The 14777-nt window shown below is 35.2% G+C and overlaps 1 protein-coding gene across 5 annotated transcripts in view; it reads right to left on the reverse strand.

Annotated features, from left to right (window-relative positions):
- The window catches only part of VPS8 (VPS8 subunit of CORVET complex), a 295388-nt gene that overhangs the window by 165107 nt on the left and 115504 nt on the right, over window positions 1-14777 (reverse strand). For all 5 annotated transcript variants that reach the window (XM_061194394.1, XM_061194392.1, XM_061194393.1 and 2 more), the window contains 2 exons: window positions 13771-13860; window positions 11086-11137 (listed from right to left, as the gene is read on the reverse strand). In XM_061194394.1, coding sequence (XP_061050377.1) covers window positions 11086-11137; window positions 13771-13860 — 142 coding nt within the window. The remainder of the gene's footprint in view (window positions 1-11085; window positions 11138-13770; window positions 13861-14777) is intronic.

The following is a 14777-nucleotide window of genomic DNA, read 5'->3' on the forward strand; positions in this document are numbered from 1 at the left end:
TTCTACATAAATGATCATGTCACCTGTAAACAAAGACAATTTCTTCCTTCCAAATTGTTATACCTTTTATTTGCTTTTCTTGTCTTTTTGCATTAGCTAGGACTTTCAGTATGACGTTGAAAAGCAGTGGTAAGAAGAGGACATCCTTGCCCTGTTCCTCACCACTGTTTCTCATCAATAAGTATGACATTAGCTGTAGGGTTTCTGTACATGTTCTTCATCGAGTTGAGGAAGTTTTCCTCTATTCCTAATTTGCTGAGAGTTTTTATCATGAATGGGAGTTGGACTTTGTTAAATGCTTTTTCTGCATCTACTGATACATGATCATGTGATTTTTCTTCTCTAGCCTACTGATGTGATGGAATACATTAATTAATTTTTAAATGTTGAAGCAGCCTTGCATACCTGGTATAAAATCTCAGTTGTGTTGTATAATTCTTTTTATAGCTTGTTGGATTCAATTTGCTAATATTTTGTTGAGAATTTTTGCATCTATGTTCATGAGAGATACTGGTCTGTAAATTTCTTTCCTTGTAATGTCTTTGGTTTTGGTATTAGGGTAATGCAGGCCTCATAGAAAACGTTAGAAAGTATTCCCTGAGCTCTGTCTTCTGAAGAGATTGTAGAGAATTGGCATAATTTTTCCCTTAAATGGTTGGTAAAATTCACCAGTGAAACACATCTGGGCCTGGTACTTTCTGTTTTAGAAGGTTATTAATCACTGGTTCAATTTCTTTAATAGATACAGGCTTATTCAGATTGTCTGTTTCTTCTTGTGTGAGTTTTGGCAAATTTTATCTCTCAAAAAATTGGCCTGTTTCATCTGGGTTATCAAACTTATGAGCAAAGAATTGTTCATAATATTATTTTATTATCCTTTTAATGCCCATGGGATCTGTACGATTGTCCCCTCTTTCATTTCTGATATTAGTAATTTGTGTCTTCTCTCCTCTTTATCTAAGTTAGCCTGACTGGAGGCTTATAGATTTTATTGATCTTTTCAAAGAAACAGCTTTTGGTTTTAACCAAATCCCCCCAAATCAATTTTCTCAACTGATTTCCTGTTTTCAATTTTATTAATTTCTGCTCTAATTTTTCTTTTCTTTTCTTCTGCTCACTTTGGATTTAATTTGTTCTTTTTTCCAAATTCCTAAGGTAGAAGCTTAGAGTATTGATTTTAGATCTTTTTCTTTTCTGCTATATGCATTCAATGTTATAAATTTCCCTCCAAGCACTGCTTTTGCTGCATCTCACAAATTTTTGTAAGTGTTTTCATTTAGTTCAAATTACTCTTAAATTTCTCTTGAGATTTCTCCTTTGTCCATGTATTACTTAGAAATATGTTGTTTAATTTCCAAGTATTTGGGAACTTTCCAGCTTTCTTTCTCTTAGTATTTTCTAGTTTAATTCCTTTGTGGTCTGAGAGCAAGCATTATATGATTTCTATTCTCTTAAGTTTGTTGAGGTGTGTTTTATGACCCAGAACATAGTCTACCTTGGTGAATGATTCATGTGAGCTTGAGAAGAATGTGTAATGTGTTATTGTTGGATAAAGGAGCCTATAGATGCCAGTAGTATCCAGCTGAATGATGGTGCTTAGTTCATAACTTCAGCTCAACTATGTCCTTACTGATTTTCTGCCTGCAGGATCTGTCCATTTCTGATAGAGGGGTGTTAAAAGTCTCCAACTATAACAGTGGATCTACCTATTTCTCCTTGCTATTCTATCAGTTTTTGCCTCGTGTATTTTGACACTGTTGTTAGGTGCACACAGATTAAGGATCATTACGTCTTCTTGGAGTACTGTGTAATGCCTCTCTTTATCCCTGATAATTTTCTTTGCTCTGAAGTTGGCTGTGTCTGAAATTAATATAGCTACTCCAGCTTTCTTTTGAGTAGTATTATTATAGTACACCTTTCTCCATTTCTTTACTTAATGCGTCTTCATATTTAAAATGGGTTTCTTATACCCAACACTTAGTTGGGTCTTGTTTTTTAATCCATTTTAACAATCTCTTTTAATTGGTATAGACTACTGATATTTAAAATGATTATTAACATAGTTGGATTAATATCTACCATATTGTTACTGTTTTCTATTTCTTGTTCTTCATTCCAAATTTTGTCTTCAACACTTTTCCTGCCTTTTGTAGTCTTAACTGAGTACTTTATATGACTCCATTTTCTCCCCTTTCATATTACATCTATTATGTGTCTATTTTTAGTTGTTGCCCTCAAGTTTGCAGCATACATTTACAACTAATCCAAACCTACTTCCAAATATACTGCTTCATGGGTAGTACAAGGACCTTATAATAACAAAATAGTCCTAATTCCTCCCTCCTATAACTGTATCCTTGCTGTCATTCATTTCATTTATACATAAGCATACACACACAAGCATATAATATCAAATACACTACTGCTATTATTATTTTGAATAAAGTGCTATCTGATGGCTCAATTAAGAGTAAGAAAAATGTAAGTTTTTATTCTACCTTTACTAATCATTCTCTGATGCTCCTCCTTTCTTGGATCCAGATTTCTTATCTATATTATTTTCTTTCTCTCTAAAGAACTTCTTTTAACATTTCTTGCAAGACATTTCTATTGGTAACAAATTCCCTCAATTTTTGTTTGTCTGAGAAAGTCTTTATTTCTCTTTTGCTCTTGAAGAATAATTCCTCAGGGTACAAAATTCTATGTTGGTGGGTTTTTCTCTCAAAACCTTAAATATTTTATTCTCTCTTTACCTTTTATTTTCTGCAGTTTGAATATATGACTACTTGTAGGGTTTTTTGTTTTTTTTTTTTTTTTTTTCCTGTTTATCCTGCTTGGTGTACTCTAAGCTTCCTGGATCTATGGTTTGGTGTCTGACATTAATCTGGGGAAATCCTCAGTCATTATTGTTTCAAATATTGCTTCTGTTCCTTTCTCCCTTTCTTCTCCTTCTGATATTCCCATTACATGTATGTTACACATTTTGTAATTGTCCTATAGTTCTTGGATATTCTGTTCTACTTTTTTTTCAGTCGTCTTCTCTTTGCTTTTCAGTTCTAGAACTTTCTAATGTTATATCCTCAAGCTCAGAAATTCTTTCCCCAGCTGTGTGTCTAGTCTACTAATGAGACCATCAAAGGCATTCTTCATTTCTGCTACATTGTTTTTGATGTTTAACATTTATTTTTGATTCTTTCTTAGAATTTCCATCTCTCTGCTTATATTATCCACCTGTTCTTGCATGTTGCCTACTTTTTCCATTAAATCCCTTAACATATTAATCATAGTATTTTTTTAAATTCCTGGTCTAATAATTCCAATACTACTGCTGCATCTAAGTCTAGTTTTGATGTTTGTTCTGTCTCTTCAAACTCTTCAACTTTTTTGCCTTTTAGTATGCCTTGTAATTTTTGAAAGGCACACATGATGCACTGGGTAAAAGGCACTACAGTAAATAGATCTTTAGTAATGTGGTAGTAAGGTGTGAAGAGAGGGAAGTGTTCTATAGTCTTGATTAGGTCTCAGTCTTTGGGTAAACCTGTGACCCTGGTATGTGAACTTCACCAGTGCTTCTCAGTTTTCTTCCCCCTTAGGTGGACAGAATGGGTTGAAGGTGCTGGAGTTGGGTATTTTCCTTCTCCCAGGTAAGTTAGGCTCTGATAAACCCACAGCAGGTCAAGCTTTGGCAAAATAGTTTTTCCTGAAGGGCGGCTTTAGTTAAGAAACACAGAATACTCTGACATATTTCAAAATGGTTCCTTTCCCCCACCCCCCTGCAGAAGCACAAGGGATTTTTCTCTGATGATCACTGTGAGAACCCGGTAGCAGTCCTGGAGGTAAATTTCACAAAAGTGTGGAGGCTTCCCTATGACCGGGTCCTACTGGAGTTTTTAAATTTCAGACCTGTTCACATTGAGCCTGCAACAAATCATCAATTGCAGTTCAGATTTTCCTACCCTAGCACTGGTTCCTGCAGAGATGTCTGATCCTGTCAGTTGTGATTTTCTGCATCTGCCCGTCTCTCTAGTTTTTGGTGCAATGGTTTGGCCTGTGACCTTACTTCTCTGGCAGATCTAAAAAGAATTGTTGATTTTTCAGTTTGTTGAGCTTTTTACTTGTTGGTAGGACAGAGTGGTGACTTCTAAATTCTTTCTCTGCCAGACCAAAAACCAGAAGTCCCAAATGTTATTTGATCCAACTCAATTAGCATGGTACATGTTTATTGGCTAATTAGATAAACCTTTATTGCTAGAAATCTCAGATAGGATGCATCTAGCTCATGATATTCCTAGAGAGAGTTAAATTTACTTGTTTAACGTATCCATCTCCATTATTCCATTACTATGAGTTTAAGGGCATGGAGTCTGTCTATCTCTGTGTTCCTAGCATCCAGCACAGCATCTGGAACATGGAAGTGCTTGGTAAACGTATACTGAATTGACACAGTATTTAATTTTCCTGACCCCCTTTCTACTTTTCTCTCCCCCAAAATCTTTTTTTAGACAATTTTCTGTTGCAAAAGCTCATCCACTCCATTTGGAATTCTTAATAGTCTTTTTTTGTTTTTTTTAAAGTAGGTCCTTGTTGGTTGGAGTTCTTAATAGTCTACTTTAACTTCTGCTACATATATTATGTGGAAGACAATTTTCAAGTTTGTTTCAAAAGGATTAGTTTCAGGGCAACTGAAAACGGACTAAGACTAAAGAGTGACTAAGACTCTACCAAATTATCCTCCGTGCTCCTGTCCTTACAGAAAAAAAACCTATAAAACCTGGACATAATACGAAACGCTACCTGAAGCTACTGAAGAGGGAATAGAAGTAGACAAGTCTGGCAGGGAGTTCACACTCACTGGGAAGAAGACAGACTGGCAGCCACACAAGTAACTTCACACAGAGGCAGTGGGGGATGGAGAACTCCTAATCTTTCTGGCACAGGGGACCAGAAAAGTGAAGCCAGGAAACCATGAATGTGGAAGAGACTAGGGGAAGCCCAAAAGGGAAAGAGTCAAAGAGGGGATCTCCAAACTATCTACCCACATCCGTGACTGATCCCTAAACCACCATGTACAAACAACAGTCAAAGCAGCTCAGCCATACAGAAAAAGTCAGAACCACGATTGGAGTTCCCTCCCTGAAGGTCCTGAAGTGTGAAGAGAAGCAGACAGGCTCTGGTGTGGAGTTCATGTGCTCAGAGGAGAGGAGACAGGGAGGTATACAAGTAAATTACCATCACAGGCTTTCAGCCTGTGACTAAGTGCAGCCTGTGTGGCAAGCACAGCAGCAGCTGGGGGTTCACCTGGGAAAACCAGCAATTTTTCTGGTTGGGGAACTAGAGAAGGTAGGACATGTGAACAGTAAACAGACTGGCAGAATCCTGCAAAAAGAAAGCCAGAAAGAGGATCCTCAAACTTGACTACCTTCATCACTGACTGATCCCTAAGCCACACACGTGGGACAGAATCAAAGCAGACCAGCTAAAGACAAAGGACCTTTTGAGAAGAGACTGGAGACACACTAGAAAGCCACAATAGAAAGAGTCTGCAATTCAAGCCCAGCCAAGAAAATTACCTGATAAAATAAAGAGAAAAAATTCTCAGTGAAGAAAAATAATAGAACCCAGAATCTCCATAATGTAACATTCAAATATCCAGGATACAATCTAAAATTATCCAACATGTGAAGGAACAAGAAAATAAAACATATTTTTCTTAAGAGACAAGAAAATCAAGTCCAATCTTGAAATGAACAAAATGTTAGAACTGATAAGAATTTTAAATCAACTATTACATTTATCCTCAATGAAATAAAACATGTTCCAATGCATGAAAATTTGAACAGATAAATGAAGAGATGCGGGAAAGAAACAGAAACAATAAAAAAGAACCAAATAAAAATTACAGAACTGAAAAACACTATTGCGGAAGATAAAAATGCACTGAGTGTATTTAACAGCTGAGTTTACATCAAAGCGTGAACCTGAAAGTAGAGCAATAGAAATCATCCAAGGAGAAGAACAGAGAGAAAAAAGAGCAAACCAAACAAAACCAAAACCCAGAGGGACTGACCTATGAGATGGTGGAGGAAGAACCTTCAATAATCTGCTCCTCCATGAAAGCAAAGAGAATACTGGCAGAAACAGTCAAAATCAACTTTTCCAGAACTCTTGAAATTAACTGAAGGCTTGCAATAATCCACAGAATGTTTATTCAAGAAAAATGCCTGAATCTCGGTAAGAACTGTGAGCTTCATGGTGGCTTAACGTTACCTAGTCCCATCCCCCTTCCCCCACCTTCACCGTAGCTTTGAAACCAACCGCCTTGCAGCTATGGTAGCTGTGAAAACCAGCAACCTAGCAACCACTCCAGGGGGCAAAATGGGTTTGGAGCTCCCCAAAAGCCCATCCTTAAGAGAACTGTCACTATCTAACCTATCTGGCAGCTCACTCAACAGCTCCATTCTCAGGGCTTGTCTTTTTTTTGTCCTGACTCAGAGCTTACTCTAAGCAAACAGCACTATCCCCAAGGCACATTATTTAACTTTACAGGTGCCAGAGGCAGTGCCCCCAGAAGAGACTAATTAGAGACCCACCAAAAAACTTAAAAGGAAAAACTGGAGAATGAGAGGTCTGCAGGGGCTTTCAAAAGCTCCAACATATTTCTGGAACTCTAGAAGAACATGGGCATGTACAGAGCTGTGGACATACGCAGGAAAGACCTGTAAAGGCCTACAACCTATGGCTGACTTTGAGGATCTCCAGAAGCAGGAAGTAAAGGCTAATAAGGCAGAATTGTAAACTGTCTGCCGGAGCATTAGAAACCCCAAAATAAAATGAAGCAAAAGCTGACAGACCTAAAGTAAGAAATAGACATTTCAACAATAACATTTAGATGCTTCAATACTCCTCTTTCAATAATGGATAGAACAATTAGCAGAAGAGGAACAGGAAAGAGAAGTCCTGAACGAAACTATAAGCCAACTAAACTTCACAGACATCTATAGAACATTCCACTCAACAACAAAACACATTCAACACATTATTTTCAAATGCACTTGGAATATTCTCCAGAATAGGCATTATGTTAGGCTATATTATGTTTCAATAAATTAAAAAAACCAGCAACCATACAAAGTATGTTCTCTAACTGCAATGGAATGAAATTAGAAATATCAGAAGGAAATGTGAGAAATTCACAAATATGTGGGAATTAAACAGCATACTTCTAAATAACCAATATCACAAGGGAAATTAGAAAATACTTTGAGATGAATGAAAATGAAGACACAACATACCACAACTTATGGGACACAGCTAAAGCATTGCTTAGAGAGATATCTGCAGCTGTAAACACCTATTTTAATAAAGAGGAAAGATTTCAAATCAATAATCTAGACTTTCACCTCAAGAAACTAAAAAAAAAAAAAAAATGACAACAACAACAAAAAAACCCAAAGCAAGATGAAGGAAGTAATAAGACTAAGCAGAAATAAATGAAAGAGGAAAGAAAAATAAAGAATATCAATAAAATCAGAATTGGTTCTTTGAAAAAAACAATAAAATTGACAAACCTTTAGCTAGACAGACCATGAAGAAAGAAGACTCAAATTATGAAAATTAGTAATAAGAGACATCACTATAGACCTTATAAAAATAAAAGGAATTATAAGAGAATACTATAAACACTATATGCCAACAAATTAGATAACAGATTAAATGGACAAATTCCTAGAAATCTGCAAACTACGAAAACTGACTCAAGAAGAAATGGATAATCTGAATAGATTTAGCAAGCAGAGACTGAACTAGTAATTTGAAAACTTCAAACAAAGAATATCCCAGGCTCACGTCTTCATTAATGAATTCTACTGTATATTTAAAGAATTAACACCAATCCTTCAAAACCTCTTCCAAAAGACAGAAGAGTGAACACCTCCCAACTCATTCCATGAGGCAAGTATACCAAGACACCAAGTATACTTGATACCAAGACCAAAAAAAAAAAGATATGAAAAGAAAATAAAACTATAGAACAATATCCTTTATGAAGATAGCCATAAAAAATTCTCAAAAAAATATTAGCAAACTCAACCCAACAACATATAAAAAAGATTATACCCCATGACCAAGTGGGATTTATTCCAAGAATGTAAGACTGACTTAACAGAAATCAAAAATCAATCAAGCTTATAAACCGTATCAATAAAATAAACAAGATTATGTTAATAGATGCAGAAAAAGCATTTGATAAAATCCAACCCTTCCATGTTAAAAATACTCAACAAACCAGGAACAGAAGGCAACTTTCTCAAAATAAAGCCATCTATAAAAAACCCACAGTTAATGTCATATTTAATGGTGAAAAATTGAATGCTTTCCCCTTAGGAGAAAAGAAAAAAGATAAGGATGTCCACTCTTGCCAGTTCTGTTCAACACTGTATTGGAAGTTCTATCCAGGCCAATTAGGGAAGAAAAATAAAAGAAATCCAGATTAGAAAGGAAGAAGTAAAACTAACACTATTTACAGATGACATGATCTTATACATGAGAAAATTCTAAAGAATCCATTAAAAAAATTAGAACTAATGAATGAATTCAGCAAGGATGCAGGATACAAGATCATATAAAAATCAGTTTTATTGGGAATTCCCTGGCAGCCCAGTGGTTAGGACTCAGCACTCACTGCCGGAGCCCAGGTTCAAACCCCTGGTCAGGGAACTAAGATCCCACAAGCTGCGTGGTACGGACATTAAAAAAAAACAAACAATTTTATTCCTATACACTACCAATGAACATTCTGAAAATGAAATTTTTTAAAAAATCCATTTATAATAGCATCAAACTGAATAAACTAGGAATAGATTCAGCAAAAGAAGTATATGACTTGTACACTGAAAACTGCAAAACATTGCTGAAAGAAATTAAACAAGACCAAATAAATGGAAAGATATCCTGTGTTCATGGACTGGAAGACGTAATAATGCTAAGATAGCAACACTCCCCAAGTTGATCTATCAATTCAAAGCAATCCTTATCAATATCCCAGCTGTCTTTCTGCAGAAGTTGAGAAAGCAAACTGATTTTAAAAGACCAAAATAAATGGAAAATATATCATATTCATAGATTAGAAGACTCTGCATTAAGATAGCAATCCTCCCCAAATTAACCTATAGAATCAACGCAATCCCAAACAAAATTCAAATAAGCTTTTTTAAAAAAACTGCTGAGTTGATTTTAAAGTTCATACAGAAAGGCAAAGGACATAGACTAGCTAAACCAATTTTGGAAAAAAAAAAAAACAAAGTTGGAAGACTTAAGGTACCTGATTTCAAGACTTACTACAAAGTTACAACCAAGACAGTATATTATTGGCATAAGTATAGACATATAGACCAATGGAACATAGCAGAGAGCACAGAAATAGACCCATACTTATATGGTCAGTTGATTTTTGCAAAAATCAATTTTTAGCAAAAATTTTTTTTTACAAAAAAGGTATACAGGTAATTCAATAGAAACAAGATAATCTTTTCAAAAAATGGTAAAGGAACTGATAACTGTAAGGGGAAAAGTCCTTGAACTTGACCTTGCATCATATATGAAAATTAACTCAAAATGGATTATAAACCTAAATACAAGTGTTAAAACTAGAAGACAACAAAGGATAAAATCTTTATGATGTTGAGCTGGACAAAGATTTTTTAACCAGAACATCAAAGTTCTAAAACTACTGAAGAAAAATAAATAAAATGGACCTCATGAAGATTAAAAACTTTTGTTCTTTGAAAAACATGGTTAAAAAAACAAAACGGTAAGCAATGGACGGGGAGAAAATTTTTGCGAAACACATATTTTAAAATGTCTTGTATCCAGACTACATAAAGAACTCTTACAGGCTCCGGTGGGGAGTTCACGTGCCTAGAACTCAATAATATGAAGTCAAATAACACCTCTTCCTTACCCTTCTAAAAAGTGCTAAAAGATTTAAACAGATGATTCACAAAAAAGATACGTGAATGGGCAAGAGCACATGAAAAGATGCTGAACATCACTAACCACCAGGAAAATAAAAATTTAAATCACAATGTGATACCATTATCCACCCACTAGAATGGCTAAAATTTTTAAAAGATGTAAAAAGATTGACAGTACCAAGTGCCTGCAAGGATATGGAGCTATCAGAACTGTCATATGTTGCTGATGGGAATGCAAAATGGTACAGCCATTTTGAAAAACCAAATAGTAGTACCTTAGAAAGTAAAACATACATTTACCATACAATCCATCCATTCCATTCTAGGTAGTTGCCCAAGAAGAATGAACACATATGCCCACACAAAAACTTATTCATAGCTAGGAGTCAGCAATGGAGGATAAGGACAACATAAGGATACCTGTGGTGATAAAACTGTTCTGTATCATGACTTTATCAATGTGAATATCTGGTTGTGATATTGTGCTTTAGGTTTGCAAGATGTTATCACTGAGGGAAAATGGGTAAAGAGTATACTGGATCTCTTGTGTCATTTCATACAATTGCATGTGAATCTACAATTTCCTCATAATAAAAAGTTTAATTAAAAACATAACAAAACTCATTCGCAAACGTAGCAGCATTACTTTTAATAACTCCAATCCAGAAGCAACTCAAATGTCCTTCAACTGGTTAACAGATAAACAAATAACAGTATATCCAACCCATGGAATACCATTCAGCAATTAAAGGGAACAAAATAATATATGCAACGACATGGATGAATTTAAAAAACATTAAGCTAAGTGAAAGAAATAAAACACCAAGATCAAGATTACATAGTGTATGATTCTACTTACATGAATAGCAATAAAGGAAAGTAGATCAGTGATTGCCTGGAGATGGGACTGTGGGGAAAGGTTAGAGTACAAGGGACAGGAGGAAACTTTTTAGTGTGAAGGAACTATATTGCTCCTTCTAAAATTTGATTATGGTGGTGGTTACATGATCATGTACGATTATCAAAGTTCACACTGTACGCATAAAATTGGTGAATTTTGTTATTTAAATAATATTTTTAAAGAGAAAAAAATTAAGGCTTAGAAAATTAATACCTGTTAGCGTCTTTCCTGCATTCAAAGGAGGTGCAATGACTCTGAAAAGTTTCTGCATAAAAATTAATAGAAAGCAATCAACATCATCTTAAAAAAAATTTTTAAAAATAATCTAAATCTTATGCTATTAATCACCTTTCTCTGATTGAATTAGATAGTCATTTGCTATTAAGATTAAATATAAAAACTCTTAATGTGGACATAAAATGTTTTTGTAGGATCACTGGGAAATCATTATTGTTATATTCCTCACTGAAAGAAACCATTTAATAAATACCAGTTAGAAGAAGGCCCTTGTTGAGATCATTATTTCTAATATAAGATATCCTTAGGTTCCTAAAAGTGCTTTATTCTTTAAAAAATAGTAAGCAAGTCAAGGGATTAATAGCCCACCAAAAGGGTAAGATTACTTTAAGCTGAAAACATGTGAACAGTCAGCAGCCATAGAAACAAACACCTAAATATAAGCAGAGCCCCTGAAAACACAAGCTTAATGGCAAAACTATGTTGGCCTTCCTGGGAGGGAGTTTCCTATTTAGGAGAAGATTGACCCTTAGCACTGGGAGGTGGTGCAAAGCCAGCTGTTCATTAGCAACAAAAAGCTCAATAAAACTATTCATATTCTCCAAGGAAAACCTAAATCCCTCCCTCACACCCCAAATTTCGTTAAACTGGTATATAAACCTTTACTTCTCTGGTTGTTCAGTGATTTACTCATTTCTGCGTGCTCCCAGTACAACTGTGAATAAACCTTGTCTTTTCTCCTGTTGTCAGTTCATTCGCAGCCCTCTCCCCACCATTCGGGTTTCAGGTGGTAGAGGAAAAGTTTCTCCTCCCAACACAAGGCACTCAGAAGCAGCCAAAACTAGAACTAAAGATTTCAGAAACTATGGTAGTCATCTCAAGTATGATGACACTGTCTTTCATTCTAGAAAATCTAGAAAATTTCAAAAGGCACTACAGTTCCTTTTTTTTTTTTTTTTTTTATTTTATATTGGAGTATAGTTGATTTACAATGTTGTGTTAGTTTCAGGTGTACAGCAAAAAGATTTAGTTATATTATATTGGAGTACAGTTGATTTACAATGTTGTGTTAGTTTCAGGTGTACAGCAAAAAGATTTAGTTATACGTATATCTATTCTTTTTCAGATTCTTTTAATTTGGACCTTAAACTGAAATGACTAAATGTGGACATGAACTGTTTTAGTAGGATCACTGGTAAATCACTGTGATTTTCAGTTTAAATCTCTTTAAACTGAAATAACTAAACTTTAAACACTGAATAGTGATCTCTTTTATAGGCAGAGAATTATAAAATAGCAATCACAGGATGCATCTAACTTCCCACTGCTAAAATCTCCAAATGACTATTTAATAACAAATACCAAGCTCCTGCTGAAAGTCATTAACTTGAAAACTACTCTTAACACAAAACAAGGCAACGTCAATAGAAAAGTGTTCCATCTGAGATGCATAGCTATAAATGCAAACCAGATTTTGAGGAATAAAAAATCCACACAAAACAAAAACTTCAAAAGCAACAATAACAAAAGCTCCACAACCATTTTAATCAACATAGAATGCATCAAATTAGAATCTGTTTTCACAGATTATTTTGAGAGAAACTAGAAACTGCATTAATTCTTCCTAATTGTGGTTTAATAATGGGATGGAGAACATTTTTGCATGCACGCAGGTCATGGACCTCACTGAAGAGTCAGCTAAGAGGTGTGCAAATGTTAAAAATACTTATCTGAAATACAGACAGTCAAGGTCAAAACCAGTGGGGAGGGCTGTGGCACTCATTTGGAAAATGACCAAGAGACAAGAAGTACAGCCAAAACTGAAGGAGTTATGAATTAGAGGGATATTCACCTACCAAGCTAAATATATTTAAAGAAGACTGAAATATCATAGAATGACTGCTGACTTAATACTGAAGATGGTTTTGGATGTCCATTAAATATGCAAAAAAGTTGACTGGATGCCTTCAGGAGAAGCCTGGGTCTTCTGATCCAGGTGATGAAGTCACTGTAATAAAGCAATGGGCTGGCAGGGCACGACATGCATCCACAATCCATAACCCATAATTCTGTCTATAAATTTAAGGGAAATAACAAGATGAAGATGGGTTTGGTTCTTTTTAAAATAAGCCCAAATGCTTTTTAGATGCTCTCTTCTAATGGTAAGGAGAATAAGAAATTATAATGAATGCTATAAAATTCTGAAATAGGAAAAGCAACAAATTAGCAATTGGCAAATCATGACCTCCCACCATTTTCAGGACCTTCCCTAGAAGAATATATCTACAAAATAATATTACTCAATAGTGCCATTACTCTATACAGTAAATATATATAATGAATTTCTTAAACCTTTTGGAAAAGCTATAATAATATCAAAATTTTTTAGAAAAAATCTTAAAGTCTAATGGGCTTTTAATTTTATCTATCATTCCCTGGGATTTAAATACCTACTTACGCAGATAAAAAAGAAAGCAATGGTAGAAGGTATAAAACTAAAGACTATCTAAAGTCCTAAACAACAATGGGTGCAAGTCTAATAAATCTACAAGAAATTTTAAAGTGATTGGATGAAAACAAACTATTCAAAGCAAATGGAGAGAAGGGAAAAAACATTAATAGACAGTGTTAAATATGCGTATAAGTTAGAACGTATCTTACCTCCATTGGACTAATAAATTCATTCATGCCTCTGTTATAGACATAGATCATAGCATCATATAGCCGATTTTCCCAACACATGAGAACTACCTGTAAAAAGGAAAAGTTGCTTGGTCCACACAATTGAGCAAATCTCACCAATTACTTTCCTCAAAGCTTTAAGAATGGGGAAGATCTTAAATTCTCTTTCCTAATTTTTCTTATTCCTTCTCTGAAAAAAACTGAAATTGAAGTACTCAAACACAATGCCAGGGTAAGAGCTGTTGTAGGTTCAATGTTACTTTCAACAGTACAATAGCTACTTTTAAACATCCTCCAATGTCTGATTTTATTTCTTCTCTATCCTCCCCCTTTCCATATCCATCTTACCTTTGGTCACTAGTTCTACAAATATTTACTGAACATCTATATTCAGGTCCTCTCCTAGGCACTGTGGATAAAGTGATAGGTAAGACAAACCCAGACCTATTCTCTACCCTGACAGAACTTCCATTCATCCTGGACACTCACCAAAAGAAGGGGCACAAAATGGTGCGTGAATTATGACTTAGGGAAGATACTCAATTACACAAATAGTTCATTTACAAATGTGGTAAGTCTATAAAGGAACTTGACTTGGTCTGGAGTATTCAGAAGGTCATCCCTGAGGGAGCAATATTTAAGTTAGGACCTAACGGATACATGTATGTGAGCCAAAAGCCGATGTGGAAACTAGGGGCTCTGCAGGCAGAAGGAGCAGTAAGGATGAGGAATAGAGATGAAGGGATTAGAAAGAGGAATAGAGATGACTTAAGTATAGAGTACCCTATATACTGTTCCTACGAGAGCTATATTATACTACTGAGTGACAGGAGAAGACCGAAGTGGAAGAGTAGAGGTCAACAAAGGAGAATGACAAGGAATAGCCAAAGGGAAAACAAACTACTAGTCTGAGGGAAAATGGAAGTGAGGTGTCATGGGAGAGTCCTTCTAGACAAAGGCATGTTCTGGGACCTCTTCTCTCACTT

Source organism: Eubalaena glacialis, chromosome 6, assembly GCF_028564815.1.
Source record: "Eubalaena glacialis isolate mEubGla1 chromosome 6, mEubGla1.1.hap2.+ XY, whole genome shotgun sequence".
Lineage (NCBI taxonomy): Eukaryota > Metazoa > Chordata > Mammalia > Artiodactyla > Balaenidae > Eubalaena > Eubalaena glacialis.